Source organism: Artibeus jamaicensis, unplaced genomic scaffold, assembly GCF_021234435.1.
Source record: "Artibeus jamaicensis isolate MK-2021 breed Jamaican fruit bat unplaced genomic scaffold, CSHL_Jam_final contig_444, whole genome shotgun sequence".
Classification (NCBI taxonomy): domain Eukaryota; kingdom Metazoa; phylum Chordata; class Mammalia; order Chiroptera; family Phyllostomidae; genus Artibeus; species Artibeus jamaicensis.
In genome coordinates this window covers 6,927,104-6,947,664 of record NW_026521831.1, presented here as the reverse complement: position 1 = coordinate 6,947,664, position 20,561 = coordinate 6,927,104, and the positions used below count along the sequence as shown (strand labels likewise).

The 20,561-nt window shown below is 46.6% G+C and overlaps 1 protein-coding gene across 5 annotated transcripts in view; it reads right to left on the bottom strand.

Annotated features, from left to right (window-relative positions):
- Positions 1-308: 308 nt before the first annotated feature.
- DICER1 (dicer 1, ribonuclease III) overlaps positions 309-20,561 on the bottom strand; it is a 67,203-nt gene continuing 46,950 nt past the window's right edge. For 4 of the 5 annotated variants that reach the window (XM_053666000.1, XM_037130124.2, XM_037130126.2 and 1 more), the window contains 10 exons: positions 19,981-20,163; positions 19,630-19,735; positions 18,516-18,691; positions 16,974-17,751; positions 13,806-13,961; positions 9,598-10,486; positions 7,646-7,914; positions 5,340-5,502; positions 5,173-5,248; positions 309-4,817 (listed from right to left, as the gene is read on the bottom strand). In XM_053666000.1, coding sequence (XP_053521975.1) covers positions 4,649-4,817; positions 5,173-5,248; positions 5,340-5,502; positions 7,646-7,914; positions 9,598-10,486; positions 13,806-13,961; positions 16,974-17,751; positions 18,516-18,691; positions 19,630-19,735; positions 19,981-20,163 — 2,965 coding nt within the window. In that variant the 3' untranslated portion in view covers positions 309-4,648. The remainder of the gene's footprint in view (positions 4,818-5,172; positions 5,249-5,339; positions 5,503-7,645; positions 7,915-9,597; positions 10,487-13,805; positions 13,962-16,973; positions 17,752-18,515; positions 18,692-19,629; positions 19,736-19,980; positions 20,164-20,561) is intronic. The other variant, XM_037130127.2, reaches the window with a different exon arrangement.

Here is a 20,561-nt window from a genome sequence, read left to right as displayed (position 1 = left end):
GGAATGTGTCAAATCTATCCTAAGTAACCCAGGGCTGGAACGTGTCAGCCGAAGTGGCGGAGCTGCAGAAAAACACACTGGGATTATTTAAATCCTGAGAAGAAAAGGACAATTGTTCCTGTGCCACTCTACAACTAGATGTGGAGCAGAACTTGGTAAACAAGATTTCATCACAGTAAAATATGCATTTTCATATGACTGTGGAATTAAAACATTTTAAAGATCATTTCTGCTACAGCTACTTGAGCTATCACCCATTCGAGCCGATCACACTGAGAAAAGAAAAAAAGATAAAAGGACACAGAACGAACATGAACAGACCATAGCTTTATTGGAGATTTACTTGGCTACAATTATTTAAAAAAAAACAAACAACAACAAAGAGCTAAAAGCCGTTGACCCATAAGGCGCGACTGCACATCTCTGCTGCTCGGCTGCGGTTCGGATGGATCCCACTGTGTTCCAGAAACGGCTGCAGCTGGGATGGCGAATATTCTGTTGTCAGTCAAATTACATGTGAGTTTCACTTGAGTTTAGTCATTTTCCTTCACTCTATTTACAGCAGGAAAGCCAGAAATGTTACTTTCCGTTCACCTTTGCAGTTCTGCTATGTGACCTGCTGCCGTGGTGAATTCTGAATACACCTACAAAATTTAAATCGTCTGTGGTGGATGTCCAAATAAAAATAGACTGCAAAAAAAAGCAATTGATGATGAAAACATATTTACAAGTTAGTTTTGCAAGATCATTTTCACTGCCAGTGGAAAATACAAGAGCCTCAGTGCAAATCCCCTGGTCAGTGCTACTGGCGTTTCCAACAACTTTTAAAATCACTTTCATATTCTCGGTCTTCAACACATCTTCAAAATTTTTCATGTACAATATAAAATAAAGACATTTATTAGGAAATAATTAAACTCCCGAAAGGTAATCAGTGGTTGGAAGAACACACCTGGCTGAATGTGACGGAAGGAACCGCGCGGCTCACAGACACGACACAGACGTCCCCGTGGGGAACACGGGCAGGGAGGGACCCGACATCGCTTCAGACGCAGTTTCAACACAAACATCACGGGGTCAGTTTGGTGGCTACGGTTTTGTGTAGAAGAATTAGACGCTCCAACAGGGCAGGATATAAAGTTTTAAGTGCACTGGGCCGTAAGACTGAGCTGCGGTAGGTCTGGACGGGCACCGCCCTCCGCAGCCACCGTCCAGGCGCAGGGAACGCGGCCGACCGCCAGTGAGTGGCTGCATTTATGAGCCGAACCAATGGAACCGAGGCAGCCTCGGGTCTCCTGCGACTTAGGCAGGGCAGTCTGAATCTGTCTGAGGGTAAGCTGTTATTAAGAAAATAAAAACATTAGTATTTTAAAAGGTAATTACAGGAGTGTTAGAGTTCATTCTAAATTTAATCACTTCACATAATGTAAAAGAAAAAAGTAACAAACATTTTTAAAACATAATTAAGGGTTCAGTTAACAAATCTTTGTCATACTTTCACAAACAGTAAAAATGCCAGACAAAAATGATCTATTTAAGTTGTGCAAGTACATGACACATTGCAGGCATTACAATTATCTCTTTCCGATTCGGTAAATCAAAACAGCAGCGAGGCCAAACCCCATTCTTCCTCTCAGTGAAGCCCATTTTCCTTGAAATGAGGTAAAGCGTGGTACCAAGTGCAATGCTCATCTGTGCTACATGAACAGAAGGGCGGGGGGGCCATCACAATACAAAACGCAGCATAGTTAGGACGGCTGAAGGTACATTACAAAAGAAATAAAAACATTTACAATGAAGGTCCAGGCCAACCAACCCCCACACAATCATCATGAGGAATTTCTGTAGCTGCTTTTCAAGACAGGCTGCGCCGGCCCTTAACAGGGTGCTGGCGCACGAGGACACCCCGCGGGCGGGACTTCCGTGTTACATTCAGTCGCACATCTCGGTCACAGGACAAAGGGATGGCACAGTTGGAAAGTGGGGCAACACAGAGTGATTTTTCCCCCTTAATTAATGGACACAAAACATTTCAACAAGCTAAACTGGGGAAATCTGTACAGCATTAAAGTCAGCAGCACAAAAGCGTTCATAACCATTTCATAGATCTAACTCGTAGCTTTTCATTTTTAACTTAGTAACCAGGGGATCATAGGGTGCTTCAAAGTATGAGCCACAAATTAAAATCAGCTACTTTTCTCCAGCAGAAAGAGAGAGAGAGAGAGGGAGAGAGAAAGGGAGAGAGGGAGGGAGGGAGGGAGAATGGGAGAAAGAGAAAAGAGAAAGAAATAAGTTTGCTGTTGATAAAATATTTTGAATGGTAGTGGGAAATTTGAACCCCTGAGAATGCATGACCTAATCATATCGAAGTCTGAACTTTTTAGTATTAACAAAAAATACTCTTCTGAAGGTTACAAAATATATTGAGGCATTTTCTCCCAATGGGAATTGTAACTGTGGACCAATCTGGTTTTGGTGCCAGGAGGCGAGAGGATCCCTTCACACCGGGACTAGTGCATCAGGCAGAGCGCAGAGCCCTAAGCTCCTGGCGGCAGGTAGTTTATACATTATTCGGAGATTTGTGATGTAGCTTCATCACAAATCACCCTCATAAGTAAAATTCACATCCAGCCTTACTATTCATTGTACAAGCTTACAGTTATATTATTCAAGAATTGCTTGGTTTTAACTTGCCAGGAGATCTTACATTGAGATATTTAAAAAAAAGAAAAAGAAAAGAAATCTATGTTGCCAAATCAGAATTCAGTATTTTAAAAATAAGTCCACCCAAATTAATTTGCTCGAAAACTCATGTAATAATTTAGGCCCACTCCAATGTAAGCATGAGACTGGAGAGGACAAACGCCAGAGAGGCCTCGCGTCCCCGGCACTCAGGTCTCCTCGGAGGGTGAGGCTGACAGTTTTTGGACGGTGGACATGCAGAGGGGCCCCCCTGGGGTGGGTGGGGTGGGCAGAGTGAGGGGTACAGTGTCCAGCTGCATCTACAACGCGAGCGCAGCGCCGCGTGAAGCATCGAGTTTGGAACAGTGGGTTAGAAAATGTCAGACACCTCTGCCCAGCGTCCTTTAACTTCAAGCGTCATTACTGGGGGGCAAACTGCGGCAAACCTCTACTGGTATGTTGGTGGGAGTGCAAGACTGACCCACAGCTTTTATAAAGGTAAATTAAGAGGTATTATAGGTACAGTGCAAAAAAAAATTAAAACTTCAAGCATAACACATAAACATAGCACCAAACAGGGAAACGCGTGCCACAGGAAAGAAGAACTGAGGTATTCAAGTGAAGAGTGCCAACTGGTCTAATTAAAGGGACTCAGGCAAATGCCTAAGAATGTCTTTTTTTTCCTTTTTCGAAGATGGAAATCACGAGCTAGTTTACCTAAATTAACGAGCTAAGTCACAGATGTATCAAAATCACGGCAGTTTATCGCGAACATGAACTTTCACGGCATGAAAAGCACAGCTCTGGCAGGTGAAATACACATGCGACGCTGTGGAAAGTACAGGAAACTTACGTGAGAAGACTAAGGGTAAAGGTGCTGGGTTTTGCTTCTTTAAATAAGTAACCAATGATTATAAAATCTGCAGCATATTTTAGGTGTGATATGTCTAAGGTTTATTTTGTTAGAGAAACGGCCTACAGGGCAAAACTATTTGCCACGAACCATTTCCATCAGTGGAACTACCTAGTAGGAGGGTTTTCTTTTTTTTTTAGTAAAATTGGGTATTTAGCCAAAGATCATTTTTATCATGGTGTGTTAAAAAATCCATCGGCTACAGATTCTGGTTTTTAAAATGTTTTCAGTACACGTGACAGAACCCTTAACATCCTGTTTTAACTTAAGTTACAACTACACTAGTGAGTTGTGAGTATCACGCTGTCTCAAAATCTAATGCATAACAAAATAAAGGGAATGTAACATTAGTTTGTTCCAAAAGAGATCTGAAATTAAAGACTATCCATGAGGATATAACTTTTAAGGCAAGAACCTTTTTTATGCAAGACTATGTGGCATGAGAAAACTAAAACTGGACCGACCGAACTGCCAGCCAATGTGCACCGAAATCTGTCCCTCACTGCCAAGTGCACCAGCGCCGGGGAACGTCAGCCTACAGACGGAGCACGGAGACAAAGACAACACGGGCAGGCTGCCCTCGGCTCGCAAACCGCAGCCGCCTACCGGGCTCCCCTGCGGGGTGAGGACTGAGGGCAGCGCGGGGCTCTAATATCACTCTAGGGACTGTCTGGGGTTGCAGCTCCGTGGCCTCCTGACACTAAGCAACAGTGACAGAAATCAAACTAAAAACAAAACAAAAAAACCCAAACCGTCAATAATTATTTTGAACACTTGCTAAACATCATCATTAAAGCACTCTTGTGATTTAAACAAAGCGGAAGTGAGGAAAGAAGACAAGATTGTGTTTGCGCAAAAAACTAAAACTACAATTAGTTCCAAAGATTTTATACACATGTTAAATGTTTTATTCTGTAATCTATCTTGTTATCAAACAAACTTTAAATTCTGCCTTCAATTCGTTCCGCTCAGTTATCAACTTTAAAATCATCCTTTTCGATTTAAATATTTCCACCTTAATTCTGCCTTTTAAAAAAATTTTACAAAGGGGTTTCAGCTGAGGTTGGGAACCTGAGGTTGACTAGCTTTGAGGCTTCGCAGGGCCCTCCTCGCCGCCGCGGACTTGGCGATCCTGTAACTGCGGCCAACGCCTTTAAACTTCCCCTTGCCGACCACTTCCACAGTGACTCTGACCTTGCCGTCGTAAGTTCTCTCGGCCGGGCTGTGAAGAGGCCAGACAGCTTGGATTAGCAGTCAGAAGTATTTATTATGACTGTCAGTCAGCACCGAGCGCGCGCTCTCTCGGCCGAGAGCCCGTGTGCAGGCCGACGCCACACAAAGGAGACGCGCACCACGACTCTCGGCGCACCAGCGCGGACCGGGCTCCCGCCCCTCCCCCTAATTCAGCATCGCTTTATGAAAACAAAGAGAGGAGTCAATCAGACACAAGTGGAGACTGCACGAGAGCGTGCCCCAGTGTAAATATTTTTCAGAATCATTCGTTCACGGCATCTTTGAGAACTCCCCCCGCCTCGCTCTTCAGTAAGTTAATTTTTTCCATGCACAATTTTGCTTACCTAAATTTGGCGGTTTCTGGTTCCATTTCAAGCAATTCTCGCACAGGGGAACGGGGCACATTTGCAGAAAATTTTTCTATAATCAAAATGAAAGAATAACGTAAATAATACCCTTGAAGTTGCTTCTAATTCCGACTTTGCTCCTTTCGAAGGGGAGCCGGCAGTACCTATTAGTGGCCGCATCATAGGGTAGTACACCCGCCACACCATCTCCAGTGACATCCCGCTGTCCATGTAGATGGCGCCAGCCAGTGACTCAAAAATGTCTCCCATGGCCTTTGGGACTTCAATGTCCTCTTCCTTCTCTTCGTCCTCCTCAGATCTCCTAAGCTATTACAGAGAGAAAAGCGACTTGTGAGCACCGGGCCATTTTTAAAAGCCGTCCGCGAGGTGTTGCTTTTCCTGGTGGCAACTCCCACGGCATCTGCAACAGAGGCAGCAACACCAGCCGTTCACCGCGCGCCCACTCTGCTGTACTGGGTTCTCTATAAACATTACTTATCTGACACTGAAAGGTGTTTTCAAACTGCTCAAGAAGAAACAAAAGAAAAAAAATCCCCTCCCATTCAGTGTTCAATACCCGACAAAGAAAAAAAGGATTATTTCTAAATAAACAAAAACAAAAACAACTTTTAACACAAAATTAGAAATAGTCAACACATATATTTTAAAAACTTTTCAAATTCACTCGCCACCAGAAACCTGTCCATTAATGATTCCACCTCCGGTGGCTGGGCAAGGACTGGGCAGAAGACCTCTGGCAGGGAGATGCCACTCAGAAGACACTCCCCTCCGCGCGCCTTCTTATGAAACACTTGATGCGTGTCCGCTGCGAGACGGCACCTGACCCGTCGTGGGCGTCCCAACTCCCAGAACAGACACTTGCATGTCTTTCGAAAGCCTTTTAAAGGTTCACAATTCTTTGACACAGCAATTCCACATCTGGAAATTTCTCTTAAGGAGGTAACTGGGTAAGTAAGAGTATTTATCGTAGGTTTATTAGAAGTCCTAACAAAAACCACAGGAGCATCCGGCCACCACGAAGGACTGGCAAGCACATCACATGACAGCTGTGCACTGACTGGCAGCGCGGAGTTGTCGTGGCGACGAGCGCCCGGACGGTGCCCACAATACGTGCAGAGAAAAGGAGGGTAAATCTGGGCTACTTCTCAGGCTGTACATTTGTGTCACTTTAATTTTCTGTTTGTTTATTTGTACTTTCTAAAATAAACACAAATTACTTGTGAAAGAGGAATCAAAAGCAGGGCGCCAGCAATTTCTAAACAGACTGTTCAGTGACACGAGGTTCTGTGGAACCTTTATGACGCCGACTACTGGGAAGAAGATCATTCTTGCTCCTAAGCAATAGTTTAAAACTTAGGAAGTTTAATTGTCTCCTCTTACAGATGAGGAAACTGAGGCCCAGAAAGGTAAAGAGATTTTTTAAAAATCAAATAGTAAATTAGAAAAGTCAGACCATGGCATTTCCAATCAGTCTTTGAAACTTCTATACCTGTTTCTATAAACAAAGGGAAGAAAAAGAATGACCAAAAATTAACAGAACCAGTCACTGAAAAGAATTTAAATCTAATTTTAGAGAATTCCTCAAACTCTAAGTTTCAAATACTCCCACGACACGGACCAGAACGCTGCTCTGTCTCCCCGTCTCCCCCACCCCCCCGCTCTCCCGTTACGGCTGACCGCCTTCCCGCACAGGTTCTACCCCTACGCACGCTGCCTGCCTGTGCTGAGGCCCCAGCACCGAGGCCCTTCGTTCTCACAGGGGGTCAAGAACATGCACTCAATCCCCAGCAAGGGTTTGATGCTTTAAAAAAAAAGGGAAGGTACAACTCAAAGAAAGAACAATTCAAACAGCTACCAGAGAAATTTATGAATGAATTCCTGAACCTCTTACAAGAAACCTACAAAAATAAGAAAAGCAGGAGGAGGAGCCAGGAAGAACGGGAGACAAGGGCGCTCTCCCGGGCACACACCTCCCGGGCACACACCTCCCGGGCCCACGGGTATGCAGAGATGGAGAGCGATCGGGGGCACTGGGAGCATCGAAGCAACACCCTTCCAGACAAAACCGCACAACGGTCCACACACTAGAGTTAGCTCTGTCAACAGAGAGCCTTTGGCTGAACTTACAGTAGAGGCCTCTCAAATTCCAACAGTTAAATGTAGAAGCTTGGTTTTTAATTGAGATCTTCCCACTTCCAGCAGAAGCAGAATACGTGCTTGTGCTGTCAACCTGAGACGTGAGCAAATACCCCCGACCTACTCTGAACAGCAAGGCAGAGCGGGTGAACACTGAGGAGCTCTGCCCTGGCTACCGTGGGGGTGGGGGCCAGGAAAGGCAGTGTCTGGCCGCTCTGGTCAGTCCTCCCCTCCCCCAGTTCCCCCGGGAACTACTCAGAGCTCAGGCGCCCGACTAAACTCAGATCTGCACACACTCCCCGGCAGCACTGACCTCGGAGTCCATCCCCTGCATCTCGTTCTTCTCGAGCTGGAACTGCACGAAGTCATCGATCACGTGGAAGAGCTCCGGGGACACGGCTTTGAAGTACTTGTGGTAGTCGTACTTCACGGCCAAGGACGCGAAGATGGTGTTGTTGACCAGGGCAGAGCGCAGGTCGGTCAGGACCCCCGGGGAGTGCTGCCGCGGGTCTTCGTAAAGGTGCTTGGTTATGAGGTAGTCCAAAATCGCATCTCCCAGGAACTCTAAGCGCTGGTAACAATCTGAGGGAGGAGCCAGAGTGGGGCCCTGAGCCCGGGCAGAACTACCCACACGGGCTCCACAGAGACACGCATAGGAAGGCCTGACCCCAGGGCCATTGAAGAGACTTTTATTTGGGTTTCATACATTTTCATAGATATTCTTCAATGACAAAATTACTTAACACATCATACTTACTAATGCCTCTGGCAATTAAACTTTGTTGGCGTATTAAGCACATTTCTCACATATATGTAAGTTGCGGTCATAAAAATCTTTAAGTGGCCCAAAGACAAATGGCTTATTAAGGAAAAAACCTCCCCCAGGTGACATCACAATTGCTGAGCCCCTTTCCTCTGGCACCGGGCTGGCCCAGCAGGTGCTGGACACTGTCCCAGCGCCCCCGCCACAAGCCGTCACGCCTGGGGGCCAAGCCCCGCACACACACCCCCACCCGCTGTGAACTTCGCAGCCATCGGCGTACACTGGCTCACTCACACCTGAATGTGTCTGAGTGACACCGGGCCTCGCCACACCTGGGTTGTATCTGTCACACGAGATGACAGTTAGCACCCTCTTCTCGACTTAGATTAGAAATATTGAATTTGACACTAACCAAGAGATTGAGAAAGAAGAGCTGCGAGAGTGAGCCAAGACCTTAAGCAAAAGCAGTTGGTTGTCAAAACATTAAAAAGTTATCAGTATTAACCAGAATCTAAATGTTCTCAGTGACTAAAGAGAGCCCATCCAACTGAGGAAACTGAGGCAGGGACAGATGAAGTGACTTGGCCCAGCATCCCCAGTGATTTAAGAGGAGGGGGCAGAGACCGGCTAGAAACCAGACCTGACCCCAGGACGGTGCAGCAGACGACCACCCTCATTTCTGCTCCACCAGGAAAACAGGTTTTCATCTCACCTGTCTGTCTAGTCCAGAGTGGGGTCATTTTTCACCTTTCGGCTCTACATTTTTCAGACCACCTTAATCTACATTGTTTTTCTTATACAAACTTTACACTTTGCTTTGGGACCCTGGATTCGAGCCCTGGTTACTCTGATACAGAAAAAATACGTTGACTTTAGCTGTGTTTCCCAGGCTGAAGGCAGCGTCAGTTCTCAGGTGCCTCCCCCTTCACGGCTAACGGAGGGGGGCCTACGCAGGCGAGGAGGGCAGACACGCAGAGGAGCTTGAGCCAGAGTGGGAGACGACGGCCCTCAGAGCCGGCCGTGAGCCCTCCTGTGAATCTGATAATCTATTCGTCTTTAGATGTAGAAAGACCTCACAGAGGGGCCTTTTTGTTCAGGAAGAATGATGAAAGGATGGGGAAATAAACCAGAATCCCCAAAGAAACCAAGGACCAAAGGCGGCACTGTGCAGGCTGCAGAGAGAGCCTGGGGTGGGTGGGCCACGGCAGGGAGAGCACAGGGCGCGCTGCAGCCCTCCCCACGCCCTCCTGCCCTCCCCACGCCGCGTGCACAACCGCGCACACGGAGAAGAGCTGTCTGCTGGACGGTCAGAGGAGCTGCACATGCTCTCAAAAAGGGGAGGAAAGGGAGGCTTCTTTCATTTTGCGTTGCTTCCTCCCCTGACCGTGCGTCTTAAGCACTAAGTCTGTACCTGCATAGACCACTTTTTTACAAGGCCAAACACTGCGACTAACGTGCGGTCTAATTTTCAGAGAAACGAGGTGGGGCCCGGGGCTCCTTACCAGTAATGGTATTGTAGTGGTAGGAGGCGTGTGTGAAAGCCTGTAGAAGGTAAGCCTTATTCTTGAATCTGTAGTTGATTTTCCTTTCAAAATTTTCAAAACCGGATATCAGGTGATTCAGTGTTTTATCTGCATCCGGATGATCAAACATGCACCTCGGCGGAATCTTCAAACAACCATACTCCGAGTCTTTAAACACAGAGGAGCGGGAGCTGGCCGCAGAGGCAGCGGCACGGCTTCCTGAAAGGTTCTTTTGTTGGCTGTTGGAATTCTCCCCGGCGGGGCACACGGCCTTTTCCCGATCAGTCCTTTTAATTACCGGGAGCACCTTCAGCCCCAAGGAGCAGAGGAAGAGCTGCGCAGCCCTCTCGCCGCAGCTGGTTAAGTAGCAGCCCAGCAGGGCTTCCACGCAGTCGGCTATGCTCTTGTCAGCGATGCACTGCTCGGTGTGCAGGTCATAGGAGATGGACTGCTTCCCCGCCTCGGCGCCGCAGTTCTCCTCCGATGGGCTCCAGAACCCCACCACGAAGTCGTCCTCCTCCACGGCCTTGCTGGGGTCCAGGTAGCACATCGCATCCCAAGAGCTATAGTCAAAATCCTCAAAGTCGGATGAAAACGGCATACTGCCTAAGGAGGATTTTTTGGGCATTTTCCATTCATAGGCAGAATCAGTGGTTGAAAAAGGAGAAAGAGGAATTTTCTTTACAAAAGCTCCAGACCCCATTAACATGTTATCTATGAACTTGATGTGCTCCTGATCGTACTCCAGGAAGTCATCTTCGTAATCGGCGTCCTCCTTGGGAGCCCTCCACGTCAGGCCCTCCTCCTCCTCCTCGTCTTCCTCAGAGGCCTCGCCCAGCTTGCCGTTAGCCAGCATGCAGTCCTTTGTCTGCAGGGAGGGGTGGGGAAGGAGAGGAGACATAGCTGCTGTTTTTAAAAGGGTCTGAGACTCAATAAAAGCGAGGGTTATGGATAATTTCAAATGACAACCACAAATACTAAAAGGCAACTTTAAAATCATGGCCATTTGTTTTCAATTAACATAAAATAAGTTATTTAATCACATAAACAAAGTAAAACGTTCTTTGAATGTTCATTTTCTAAGTTATAAAATGACCTTTATCCAGTATGAAGCTTTAAGTTGAGGGTTCTGTACATGGTACGAGAAGTTAACATAAATGTCCACAAAGCAAAGCTTCAGCTAAGAACCCCAACTCGGCGGCACAGACAGAACTCACTCACATGCCGATCAGAAAGGTCTTCCGTTTTGCTGACAAAGTTTTAAGAAGATTTTCAAATTAATAAAATTAAATTCCAGATGCAGAAAAAGCATTATCTTTGCAATTTGAAGTATAGTATAAAAACAGATAAAATTACTTCTTATACTTTGTAACATTACAAATGTGCAAGAGTTTCGTTAGGAAGTTTCTGTCCCTATTTCTACACAACAATAAAAATGTGTGACAGAGTTTGTGGTGAAGTTTCTGTCCTTGTTTTACTTCTACATTTGCTGTGATGTAAAACTAAATTGTGTTACTTGAAAACTAAAAGTGATCACTGAGCCTTTAAGCTGTGAATTTGAGAAATTATGCTTCTCCTCCACGGAGGTCCAGTAATCGGGGTAACAGTGTACAGCAGAACTGACAAAAATGGAAGAAAATCTAGACTAACAAGAAACACAACAATCCAATTTCCGTCAGAAGACCTTTGCTAATTCCAATTTCTTTGGCAAAAGCTTATTTGTGAATGACAACCTTAATAATGGGCTAGGACTCGGTAGTGATATAACTTTTTCTGCAATGCTACAAAGATGCCATATTTCCGTAGAGCAATAAAATGAAAAACAAACTAACAACCCCCAAGACTATACTTGGGGGGATAAGCAGGAGGGTGTGCTTCAATTTTAATACTGACAACTTTCCAGAGTACTGTGAAAAAAAAGTTTTCTAACTTTCTGTCAAGCACTTTTTAAATACCACATATTTTCATTTTAAGCCAGACTCAAAAGAGATACAAACTATAATTGTCTGAAAAGAAATAAGAGCCATAAGCCAAGCCTTACACCTATAACTACCTGTACTTTTTTTAATTAAGAAAGTTTATAAAACTTTCTCAAGAGTAAGGAAGTACGCCAAAAGAACAGCAGCAGGCGATCTCTAGGAGCTGCTTTCTTCCTGCTGCAAACCCTCTACTTTCCAGGTAACAGCAGATGGTTCTGACTGTTGTTTTGGTCCTTGGAGGAAAAGGCCAAATTTAAACACAATTTAAAAGAAAAAAGTCAGACTGAATAGGATTTTTAAAAGATTTTATTTTTTAAGAGACACAGGGATGGAGGGAGACATAGAGGGAGAGAAACGCCAATTGGCTGCCTCTCCCACCTGCCCCGACGTGGCGCTGGCTGCAGCCCGAACCCCGCACGTGCCCTGCCCGGAAGCAGAACCTGTGGCCTTGGGCTCTGCAGCACCATGCCCAACCCACTGAGCCTCGCCAGTCAGGGCAGAGACTGAGTAATCTTTTATTTAAAAAATCCTCATATATCTTTAGTGAGATACTAACGTAAACTATAATTGGCAGAGCACAAAGAAAAGGACCGGATTTTATCAAAAATAAGCTGTATGATCTTGGACAAAATTCTTAAGTCTCTGGGTTTAGTTTCTTTATCTGCAAAACTGTGGAATTCTACCTCACTAAACAGTTTCCAAGAGCACTTCGAGTATTTAAAAAATAAAAACCAGCATGGAATTCTTCTCTTATGGTTCCAGTGAGCTCTCTACCGAAGCCATCACCACCTCTGGCGTCGGTGTGTAACGCCCACTGAGCCCTGCTGGTAGGAGGCAGGCAGGTGGGACAGGAGCGGGTTCAGCATATGCGTTTCAATACCATGCAAGAGCCTATTTCAGTGACTATAAATTATCCAGTGGAAGAATGAGCAGTGTTTTAGTGTATTCGAAGAACCACAGTGTCAGTTCATCTGAAAGGTCAAGAACTGTGTGCACAATCTCTAAAAAATTTTTAAAATCAAAATGACTTGTTGATGCCAACTTTATGCTATATTTGTTTTTTTCAAGAGTCAATGATATTATGAAACAGTATTCGCAAGGCAGGATACATGTTTTACTAGAATAATTTTTGTAAAAGTGTAGTATTTTCTCTAGAATTCTCAGAATCTATACATTTTTTTCCTAAGGTTCCACCTAGTTCTATAGTAATGACAAATGTACTTTTTATAACCCAACTTGCACTAAAACACTTTATTTCTTCTCCACAGAAGTTTAATTTCTATAGTAAGTCAAATACTGCATGACTTAAAAATATCCTCAGTAAAGAGGCAGAAACCCAAATAGAGCCATAAAGCACGCAGCCTGGAAACACGTAGGACAGCTATCTAGGACATGCATGTCAGGAAGATAAGAACATGTACAGTTAGAAAATACAACCTGTGAAGGAAATGGTATTTTCGTTGTTGGCCTCAAGTAAAAATGAAGTAACAGCAAGCCAGTTTATCCCTAGCACAAAATAAATACCCAGGAAAGCGAAGTGCCCAAGACTGCCCCTCCCCTCGGAAGGGGCCCTGGACTGCTCTGGCCAACACCCGGACTGACAGCGCAGCACCAAGGCCCTCTGCGGTGCCCCCTGGTGGCCTTCAAGACGAGACACCATGAGCAGCTGCAGCTAACATTTGGAGTCTTCCGCAGTCACTGGCAAGACCGAAACTACTTCCGGAAAACTGCAACCTCTAGGTAGGGGGACTTATTTATTACTAGTTTTAGGTCACAAGAGGAGAAACAGTCCCAAAAAACCCTGAGCTGCCAAAGCAGACTTTACTGGTATTTCACTATTTCACGGACTGGAGAGAGCAGCTCATTGGAAAGTCACTTCACTGAGCAGAGCTGAGGATCTGTTACAAACCATGGTACATAACAGGAAAGTGAAATGTTGTAGGGTTTCTCTTTTTCTTCTTGTTTTTGAACCATAGCATCAGATACTCTTCGCCTCTGGCAAACAAGATAAATAGAAGTTGTCTTCCATCAAAATTGCAAGAGTGGTTGTAAATTCAATGAAAAGACAGTCTATTTATAGAGCTATTAACTCAATATATCAAATATCTACTCAATTATAAGCATAGCAAGGAAAAGAAGTAATGAATTAATAGAACAAAATTCTCCCCATCACCAAAAAACAACTCCTTCCAGTTACCAAAAACTTACCATTTCATCTTTTTCCCATTTATCTGTGTTACTTTTGTCTTGATTTACTACATAACCAGGAGGAAGCCAGTTCACAGGGGGATCAAATATCGACACCACCATGCGGCTGGGCAGTCCCTTCTTTTTTCCGAGCCGATAGAGATTACAGTTGCTGACCTTTAGCAGAAAAATTTGTAAGGCACTTACTATAAATGATCAGTCCTGAATTCATACAAGGCATATTAACATGTTTTCACCAAAATTACTTTAACTAGTCCTCAACTGTAAAGACTGGCAGAAAATACTAAGTTCTGTATTCTTTAGTGTAGTTAGATGACTACTTCTGAATATTAAATGCAGATCAGAACAAAACTGATACACACACACACACACACACACAAATTCCTTGTAAAGTCAGAAGGGTTCAATTTCAACATTTTGAAAGCATGACCTGATGATATAAAATCAAACTGCTAATTGGGGCTATCAGAAAAAGATGTGTATAAAGAATCCAAGATGTCACAACATTGCCAATGAAATAATGTATAAACTGGCACTGAACAGAGCGAAGATAATTTTATATCGCTAGAACCTAAGCCACAAATATGACTTCAACTGCAATGTTTTCCCAAACACAGTTCTTTGTTTTGGATGGTATTTCAAGGCAGTTTTGTTCACCCATCTGAAAATGGAGCAAAGGGCAATCAGTGACCACTCCCCCATTAACTACTTGTCAATGAACACACACTCCACTCTGCTTTCCCTAAGGCCTCGCCTCCTCCCTAATTTACTCAAATCAATGCATTTCCGTCTCATTTCTGCTTGGACACTAGTGTCTAGAACTGCGAACCTCATTTTGTTTTCTAAAAACTGGGTTTTCTTTTATTTAAGTACTGCATGAGCCCTCTCCTCCCCACCCCCAGCCCCTGTAACGCCATCCCTGGGACGAGCGCCCACCCCAGGAGAGGCCCAGGGTCAGGCATCCCTTAGAGAGCGAAGTCTGAAAAGGGCAGTGGCACCCACCGACACTCACCGCGTGCCAAGGGGCTTTCCCATGCTGAGACCTAACAGCTCAAACGACGCTCGTTTCCTGTTCCTGAGAGGATCAAGTGCAATAGGGACTCAAGAGGGATAGAATCACAAAGTTGACAGAATGGATGGCAGAATAGAAAAGGAAGAAAGAACTAAGGACTTATATGAAGCTCCACGTGGGCCGAGCAGAATTCCACAGAGAAAGGGGGTGAGCTCTCTGAGAAGAACACAAGGGCCAGGGGAGGAACAAGGGCGTCAGCCAGACGACCAGGCAGACTCGACTGGGGTTGAGCGCCCTGAAAGGCCTTACACCAGGTGGAGGGAGGGAGAGGGTTCCTGCAGGAAACAGGAGCCAGAGCTTTCTGTGCAGGTGAGTGGATGAGTTTTCGAAAGCTACAGGAACGTCCTTCTTGTCCTTCTTCCCTTACAGAGCGTACAGACTGCTCTCTCTGGCCATTCAGCCTCTGACACTGCCTTCCTGCGGCCGCCCCGGGAAACCTCGTTTGCACTCAGAGCTTCAGATATCACCCGTATGAGGACTCCTCCCCCAAACCGTGTCTCTATCCAAAATTCTCGGCTACCGGAATGTTCTACTTCATACTTCACGGGGTCTAAAAACCCAACCTGAACCCTAACTCATACATTTCTGTCTACCCCACCCCAGCCTTCTGGTGTACATGGCTGTCTTTCCTGCACACTCCCCCCACCCCCGCCCGGTCTCTCTGCCTCCCAACCACACCAGGAGGCAGCAAAGCAGACTGAAGGGCATGGGCTCCCGTGCTGGACACACTCTCCGACTACAGCAGACTGGCTAGATGACCTCGTGCGAACTACTTCCACTCTCTAGGCAGTCTCTTACCTGTAAAACGGGGACATGCCATCTACCTCTCAGGGGCTTGCTGGGTAGATTAAGGGAGAAGACCTGGGAAATGGCCAGGGCAGTGCCTGCTATTACAGGGTGACATCCCTGTAATGGTAGTCTGCTACTACCATTACGGGGTGAAGAGCAAGGTCTCCAAAGCCAGGCTGGGCTCTGCTACCTCTTTGCCGTGGGACCCTGGGCAAGGTGACCTCTGCTGACCCAGCACAGGAAGGAGAGCAGTGTCTGGCCAGAGTGAGCACCTCCTAAGTGCTGGCTACAACTATGATGCCCCCAGCCCCTCCCTTACCGCCACAGCCCAGGTCTATCACAGTGTCTGCTTGAGCCTGGACTTTTTCAGAGCCTACCTGGTTGCTCAGCTGGGGTTGGTCTTGCTTTTCAACTCACACTGCATTCTGCTACTAGAGCGATCACTTAAAGCCACCACTTTAGTCCCTTATGCAAAAATTGCCTTTGACACTCAACGGCGCCAACAACTTTCAAAGTGCAAACTCCCTTGCCTGGCATGGAAGACTTCCCACAATACGGCTTCAGCCCACCTTGCTTTTCAAGTCTTTTTTTCATAAATGCCTACACTTCTGCTGCTGCCACATGCGGTTCACCAAGAGCCAACAAGCTCCGCCACTTGTCCCTTCCACGCACGCACCGTGAACCCACCTCTTCTGCTCACCCCTGCCCTGAGTGCCGAGGGAACTGGCAGCTTTCTAAGTTACCTGTTAAGCAGGTACACGCTGCCTCGTGACACCTCTTTCATCATCATTAAATATTTCACCCTCATTACTTTTCTTCCTCAAACCCTGATTCCACACTAAATGTAAGCAGCTGCCCTTCCTTTGGGTTCTCAAGTGCTGCTCACTCAGAACCCTGGGCTCAGTCTCCTTAGGCTGCAGTCACAGGCCTCGGGCAAGGCCCTGCCCTCCCCCACCCCTGGCTCCCCGGAGCCTTGAAGATGACCCACTCCAGGAAAGCCCTGGGTCCTGCCCATGCTCGTCCGCCTGGTACGCCAGGGCAGCATCCTCCCAAAGAAGTGATCGAGGGTTAGAAATAATGGAGGCACACACACGTCAGCTGGCCCCCACACCTGAGGGCGTCACCGGTGAAACAGACCTGCGCCAATTCCTGGGTGGCTCCACCACAGGCTGGAGCTGCCCAGGTCAGGTGTGGCAAGCCCTGAGGTTGACCCTTTCCTCATCCTCAGAAACCATCCAATCCTTTAAAGCAACTTAGGCGCCCTGGAAAATTCCCCAACTGCTCAGAGCAGGAGAACACCGCCCTACCTTCTTGCTTCTCATGTAGGAAAGGCGGCCCTCGTGCGCGTCGGGGTAAGTGCAGAACAGGTAGGTGGTGATGGCGTGCTTTAAAAAGGAGTCGCCGAGCATCTCCAGCCGCTCCAGGTTGAACCCATCGCTGGCATTGGAAAGGGTCAGAGCCTGAAGAATGAGTCCGGGGTTCGGGCCGAGAGTCCTCGGGGAGTACCCGGGAGGACTCCGCTCAGGGCCTGTCCCGCCTTTGAGGACCGCGGCAGCTTCCGGAGCACCGGGCACTGCGGCCGCCACGGGACTGCCAGCTGAGGTAGATGAGTTAGCGTTTCCATCAAGGTATTTGTTACTCAGTAGAGTACATTCATCGCTGGGCGTGGGCTGGTTCTCGTAAGTGTATAAATTTTGAATGGGATATGAGGTAGTTGGTTGTACAGGTATTTCCTGCTTGTAGCATTTCAGCTGATTTCCTTGGCAAAAGTCGCTGTTAGCTAAGTCATAACTGCCATTGGCAAGATTTCCGTTGTAAGAAAGACCATTAATTGCTGTCGGATCTGTTGAAACTTCAACTGGGAGTCGACCGGATGGCTCACCGAAGAACGCGCTGCAGCTCACAGACATTTGGTCGGGATCTTCTGGAGAGGAGGCTCTATTAGCACCTGGATGCGCAGCATTTTCAGGGACGGTTGTGCTGGGCTTGCAGTAATTATCGTTTTCAGCTGGAGAGGAGTCAGCGATTGAGATGAAAGACCTGCTGTCGATGGATTTTTTCCACCCGAAGTCTAAGTTAGGGTATCTGCGAAGACATTTTTGTAAGTTTTCATCAGATCCTTCCGAAGGGCTAGGCTTAGAGCAAGGGTAATTAGAATTAAAACCAAATAAAGATCCGTATAAAGACACTCTGACTTGGGAAGGGAGGCCAGTTTCCAGAGCAGAAACCAGCACTGCTGGAAGTCTGCACAAGGAGGCCCGTGGCGGTGTGGGCCTGAGGGGCCTGGGACCCCAGGCCCTCTGCTTAACTGGCTGGGTGACTCTGGGCAACTTCCATAACCTCTCTGTGCCCGAGCTTCCTACTTGAAAGAAAAGCTAGCAGCAATTGCTACCGTTATAAAGTTTCTCAACCCCTAGGACCGTCTTGGTCTTGCCAATTGGACAATCAAAAGTAACTGGAGTGGTTCCTTAGAATGCAGAGACTTTACTAGTGGAAAGAAAATAATGAGGATGAAGCGGGTTTGGGGGCGATCGCTTTTCAACACGCAGTGGACTCTGTAAGAGGAAGCCGCCTGAGCATCATCACGATGACAAAGGCCTGTTTCCACTTCCACTCCAGCTGCCACCGCTGAGGGCGGGATGATCAATTTCGGTCTGAGTACGTCACCTCCCTCTGCGAATTTACCAGACACAGGACTATGCAGATTTTCCCTTAGGAATCAAAGGACGCATTTATCTTATGTACTAGATATCCACTTTAAAGGATCTTTTAAGAACCAATTCATTTAAAATTAAAATTTTAACTTCCTCCCATTGCTTCGCTCTCTCTGGCCGCCACCACGGGCCTACCGAAAATCCACAGGAAGCGACCGGACGCCCACGCCAGCGTCGCTGGCCGTCTGGGCTCGCAGCTCCTCCGCGGTCAGAAGGCAGTGAAGGCGATAGAGTATGCTGGGGAGGCAGACTGCTTTTCTCCACAGTGATGCTGGGATGGGGTGTATAGCACAGAGTTCCGGAACCAGGATCTGGGAAGGCGAGAAGATGTGAGCGGATAAACTTCAACCGAACACAAAAGGACAAAAAACAAAGACAAAAATCGTAAGTACTAGCAAAATTGTATTTTTAAGAACATTAAAAAATAACTCCTGAGGGCCACATGGCATCTTCGGATTATAAGGATGATCTCATGATACAACTGTGTCAGGGGACCAAACAGAGAAGCGAAACTGATGGCTGCCAGGCAGGAAGGGGGTAGAGGACTGAGTGAAAAGGTGAAGGGATGAAGAAGTACCAACTGGTGGTTCCAACAGTCATGGGACGTCGAGTAAAGCAGAGGGAGTACAGTCCGTAATACTGTGATAAACGTGTGCGGCGTCAGGAGATCCTGGACTCACCGGGGGGCTCCTTTCTAAGTCAGATGAATGTCTAGCCACTATGCTGTACATCTGAAACCAATGTCAACTGCAACCTTAATTTTAGCCCTGGCAGGGGTGGTGCAGTGGACCAAGTGCCGGCCTGCAAACCAAAGGGTGGTCGGTCTGACTCCCAGTCGGGGCACAGGCCTGAGCTGCGGGCCAGGTCCCCAGTGCGGGCGTGAGAGAGACAACCACATCGTTTCCCTCCTCCCTCTGTCCCCTCTCTCTAAAAATAAATAAATAAAACCTTAAAAATTAAGAAAATACTTCCTAAAAATAATCCTTGAAGGCCAAATGAGATTTATGCTAGGATTTATCAGAGTGATTCCATGATATAATTGTATCAATGGACTGATTATAAAAGCTGATCCACTCATACTTATCAAAAAGACGAGATAAATCAACATGTAATATCAATTAAACCAAAACAAAACCCAAGAGTTGGGCAGTTTCCAAAATGTCTGCCAGTCTCTTAGTTCACTTGGTACTATAAACTCAAACTTATCTTTAAAAATACGACGTTACGCTAATGACCATCGGCTCGTCACCTGTTTGTTCTGCAGACTCTCCCACTTGGCTTTCCTCTTCTCAGCACTGCTCAGAGGGAGGGCTTTCCCTTTCTGATTCAAGTGGCGAGGTGTCAGCAGGTTAAGTCTGTAAAGATTCCAAACTGATTTTATCCAGCAGACAGGAACGAGCACGTCTGCACAGCGATTCTCCAACTTCGGTGTGCCTGCAAACCCCCGCGGAGCCCACCTAAACCGCAGGCCCCCGGACCACACCCTGGGGACTGGGTGGTAAAAACTCTGACTCAGAGCCTACAGGTGGGCAGCAGAGACAGTGAGCCCCTGCGTGTGCCTAGTGACCTCTGGGAAAACGCCCACAGGAAAGCTCCTTACCTTGAAGAGGTGTGGTCCACGTCCAGCAGGGGCTGGTTGAGATTGGTCAGGTCAAGGTTGTATTTTGTTTTGTAATACTCTGCGAAAGTTTCATACTCGGGGGAAGGAAATTTACTCAGTGGGGTAAGATCAGTGTACACATCAGCTACATAAAATCGATGAGGCTGATCAAAATTTCGATACCTAAAAAAGAGAAACGGTCAGTGTCTTTCCATTTAAATCAACTGTCCTCAAAACACAACTGACTTTAATATGGAATAGCAATTATGATTTTAATGGAAGAGTTCAAAAGGTTAAAAGTAAATGTTAATGAAAACTTCAGTTCCAAATTCTGTATTTCAAGCAGATTTGAAAAAAGGACCACATTTCTATCAAGTAAGACCTAACTGACCATCTGCCTGCTTCCTCCCGCCCTGCCCGCCCGTCCGCACCCCAGCAGCACCAGGACGCTCACTGAGTGGCCCTGCAGTATCTACTCTGTCCATGGGAATAGCACACAAAACTCCTGACATCCTGACTGCGTGAACACGCGGTGCCGCACTAACGCTGCCCACGGCAGACACCAGCCACAGGGAATGTGT